The sequence below is a fragment of the Eriocheir sinensis genome, chromosome 19, assembly GCF_024679095.1.
Source record: "Eriocheir sinensis breed Jianghai 21 chromosome 19, ASM2467909v1, whole genome shotgun sequence".
Classification (NCBI taxonomy): Eukaryota; Metazoa; Arthropoda; class Malacostraca; order Decapoda; family Varunidae; genus Eriocheir; species Eriocheir sinensis.
In genome coordinates, this window is record NC_066527.1 from 15,830,616 (window position 1) to 15,835,010 (window position 4,395).

A 4,395-nucleotide genomic window follows, 5' to 3' on the forward strand; every position below is an offset into this window, starting at 1 on the left:
AGGCATGGAGAGAAAGTGAGTGAAAATGAGAAAGGAGAGGAAGAAGATGAGAGAGAGAGAGAGAGAGAGAGAGAGAGAGAGAGAGAGAGAGAGAGAGAGAGAGAGAGAGAGAGAGAGAGAGAGAGAGAGAGAGAACACACCTGTAGATTAATTAGGTTACGCGTGTGTTTAGAGGGGAGACCCAGGTAAAGTTTGTCTCGCTCTTTTGTATTCATTCATTCATGGCTAATTCACTGATTCCATTATTCATGTATTCATCTATGTATATTTATTCACCTGCTTCCCCTTTTACTCCTTATACATGCAAACCCACAGAGAGAGAGAGAGAGAGAGAGAGAGAGAGAGAGAGAGAGAGAGAGAGAGAGAGAGAGAGAGAGAGAGAGAGAGAGAGAGAGAGAGAGAGAGAGAGAGAGAGAGAGGAGGAGGAGGAGGAGGAGGAGGAGGAAAAGAAGAGGGAACAGATTAACAAGTACATTCCATTCCCTTTTTCTCTCCCTCACTTCTTTTCCTCTCTTCATTCTTTCTCTTCCATTTCTAAACTCTTTTTTCTCCCTTTTCACTCATTTTTTTCCCTTTCACACACACACACACACACACACACACAAGCACTAAACTAACCTCTGCGTCCTTGAAACTCTGGTACTACACGTGTGGGCGCGCTGAAGACCTGCTGAGTGGCGTAGCTTCAGCAGGTGGTTGGAGAGACGAGAGCGACAGCAGGGCAGGAGGCGGTAGAGGGCCAGCAGGTACCCCTCACGGAACTTTGTATTCATCCAGCAGAGAATGAGCGGGTTGTAGCAGGCGTGGGACATTGCGAGCCAGTGACAGACGAACCAAATGTGTGGCATGTGTGACCAATACTCCACCTCCTCCACGAAGTCCATCAGAACCTGTGTGGGAGTGGGAAGGTGGTGGAGCTATCCGTCGGTTTGGGAAGGTGGATCTCTTGAAAGGTGGACTGATGCGTGTGGGAGAGTGGGAAAGTGGAGGGGCTGTCTGTTTCTTTGTGGAGGTGGATGTCTTAAAAGGTGGAGCGATGTGTGTGGGAGAGGGGGAAAGTGGAGGGGCTGTCTGTCTGTTTGTGGAGGTGGATCTCTTTAAGGTGGAATGATGTGTGTGTAAGAGGGGGAAAGTGGAGGGTCTGTGTCTGTCTGTTTGTGGTGAAAGTCTAAAGGTGGGCTGATGTTTACGTGGAAAGGTGGAATGTCTGTCTGTCTGTCTGTGGACTTGAATCTCTTAAAGGTGTATTGATATTGATACTGATAGTGGAGTAATGTGGAAAGGAATTCCGGAGTGATGTGGAAAGGTCGAATATCCGTCTGTGTGTCTGTCTGTGTGTCCGTCTGTGTGTCTGTCTGTGTGTCTGTCTGTGTGTCTGTCTGTGTAGGTGAAACTCTAGTCTTCTATATAACCGTGGGAGAACAAGAGCAAGAAGTTGGAAATCCTTATACATAAATATTAAAGAAAATTCGGCTTACATTAGAACTGTTGGCGAATGGAAGGGTCTTAATCTTTAGGTGGCTCAAATGTTGTTGTTGTTGTTGTTGTTTTACAGCAATGAAAACAGGTAAAGGGCAACAAAAACAGATCACAAAAACAGGAAACAAAAAAGATCGCGTTTGTCTGTCTGTCTGAGAATGGTTTTAATCTTTAGGTGTTTCAAATGTGTGTGTGTTTTTTTTTTTTTTTTACAGCAATGGAAACAGGTCAGGAGCAACAAAAACAATTCACAAAAACAGGAAACAAAAAAAGATCGTCTGTCTGGGAATGGTGTTAATCTTTAGGTGGTTCAAATTTTTTTTTTTTTACAGCAATGGAAATAGGTCAAGGGCAACAAAAACAGACCACAAAAACAGGAAACCAAAAAAAATCGTCTGTCTGTCTGTGCAGGGGATACTCTAAAAGATGGACAGACGTGAGAAGTCTTGATGGTGGATATTATTTTTTTTCACATGGATGGAAGAAGCAGTTAAAGGCAAACGAAAACCAGGCAACGAAATAAAAGATAAAAAAAAAAATCCCAAAAAACTACTAAAAGAAAAGAAAGCGATAAATTCCAAAAATAAGGTGTGGTGAGATAAGGTGATAAAGGGGAAATAAATAAGCAAATAGAGATGAGTAAGTACATAGAGAGAATAAAACGAAAAAAATAAAGTAGATAATGAAAAAAACATAATATAAGAAAGAGGGTGAGAAGAGTAGAGATTTTTAATACAGTGGATAGGCAGGTAGGGCAGAAAGGTGTTAGTATAGGTGTGTAGGTAATTACAGAGCAGACAGGTAAATAGAGTAGACGTTTTTTAATCAAGGTAAAAAAGTGGGAGTTCTGTGTGAGTATTTACCTAGTTGTATTTACCTAGTTGGAGTTGTACAGGGCCTGGGCTTACGCTCGTGTGGTCCCGTTTCCGTATCTGTATTTGTCTAACTTTGTGTGTGTGTGTGTGTGTGTGTGTGTGTGTGTGTGTGTGTGTGTGTGTGTGTGTGTGTGTGTGTGTGTGTTTGAGGTATTATTAAAAGCCAGAAATGTGTGTTCAAAAGATTGGGATTGGAACGGTGTTGAGATTGAAAAGATTGAAAATGTTGAAAGATGAAAATTCGTGTGTATGGAGAAGCTTCATTTGAGCAGTTTCAAAGGAAGTTGTGTTGAGACAGACGAGGAAAAGCCCGCAGTAGGTTTCGAAAGGCAAGGCAATGAGGTGGATAGGTAAGACTGAAAAGGTGAACAGGTGAAAAGTGAGCAGGTGAACAGGTGTGAAAGTGGAAAATTTGAAAAGATTTGTGTGTAAGTAGACATGAAAAAGTGTTTGTAGAAGAGTTTGTAAATGTAGAAAAGTGAGATAATATGTGACCAGAATTGTAGAAAGGTGAGAATATAAAGGTATGTTGAAATTAATTAAGGTAATTGTGTGTGTGTGTGTGTGTGTGTGTGTGTGTGTGTGTGTGTGTGTGTGTGTGTGTGTGTGTGTGTGTGTGTGTGTGTGTGTGTGTGTGTTCGTATAGTGTTTTGTTTACTCTTTTGTTGTTGTTTACTTGCAAATCACTGTTAACATCCTTCCTTCCCTTTATCTTCCTCTAACCTAATCATTTGTTTACTTGTTTATTTGCCTGGTTTGTCTTGTTTACTTCGGTGAGATTTTCAGCACCCAAAGAAAACTGATTTTTTTTACAGTGAAGGAAGTGAAACGAAGAGCATTTTCGAGTGAGTGAATATTAATCAGAAGACGATGGAAATGAGAACGGCGAGTGTTTAAAAGTGTATTAGATGGAGGAGGAGGAGGAGGAGGAGGAGGAGGAGGAGGAGGAGGAGGAGGAGATTTAAACAATGAATGCGGAAGAAATTAAAGCAGTGAAGGAGAAGTAAAACGAGGAGAAGGAGGAGGAGGAGGAGAATTAAACAAAGAATACGGAAGAAATTAATGCAGTGAAGAAGAAGAAAAGAAGATTAGGAGGAGGAGGAGGAGGAGGAGAAGTAGGAGAATTCACAGATAACCAAATACATTCCGCCTCCTTTTCCTTCCCTCATTCCTTTTCCTCCTCTCTCTTTTGCATCCCTTTCCATCCATTCCTTCCTCTCCCCTTTCACTCCTTTCACTCCTTTTACCTAATTTCCTTTCCATTCCCGCTATCACTGCCTCTAATAATAATAAATACATAAGTCATGAAGTGGTAGATGATTAATTAAATAAAAGTATATGAATAAAAAAATTAATATGCCAAAAAATCAACTCAGTACTTTATTCACTTATCAATTAATGTATATTTTTTTTATTACTTGCTCTCTCTCTCTCTCTCTCTCTCTCTCTCTCTCTCTCTCTCTCTCTCTCTCTCTCTCTTTTATTTTATTCTCTCTCTCTCTCTCCTTTTTTACCTTATTCTTTGTTGTATTTGTTTTCCTTCGTATTCTCTCTCTCTCTCTCTCTCTCTCTCTCTCTCTCTCTCTCTCGCCCATTAAAATTCTGATATCATTATTATTTATACAGCCTTTGATGCGAAAGTCGAAACGTAATTATCTATGTAAAATGCGCCTATCTCGATTTACGTAGCTATTTAAATAACGAGCCATGTGTGTGTCACTCATATTTATCTCTCCCTATTGATCTGTATGTGATTCTGCTGATAGTCTGGTTTATCTGTATACCTGTTTATCTATTTATCTGGACATCTGACTTTCATATCTACTCCTATTTGTATTTGTAAGTGTATATGTATCTATGTATCTATCTATATCTGTGTATATATCTTTCTATCTGCATGTCGATTTTTGCTTTTCATCTCTGTTTCTATTTGTATATATTCGTTTTTTTTTTACTTCTATATCTACTCCTATTTGTATTTTTAAGTGTATAAGTATCCATCTATCTATCTATCTATCTATCTATCTATATCTGTCTATCT

At 39.8% G+C, this 4,395-nt stretch overlaps 1 protein-coding gene across 1 annotated transcript in view; it reads right to left on the reverse strand.

Annotated features, from left to right (window-relative positions):
* Window positions 1–608: 608 nt before the first annotated feature.
* LOC127000985 (RYamide receptor-like) overlaps window positions 609–4,395 on the reverse strand; it is a 25,091-nt gene continuing 21,304 nt past the window's right edge. The window contains exon 8 of the mRNA XM_050865159.1: window positions 609–890. Within this exon, the coding sequence (XP_050721116.1) occupies window positions 609–890 (282 nt within the window). The remainder of the gene's footprint in view (window positions 891–4,395) is intronic.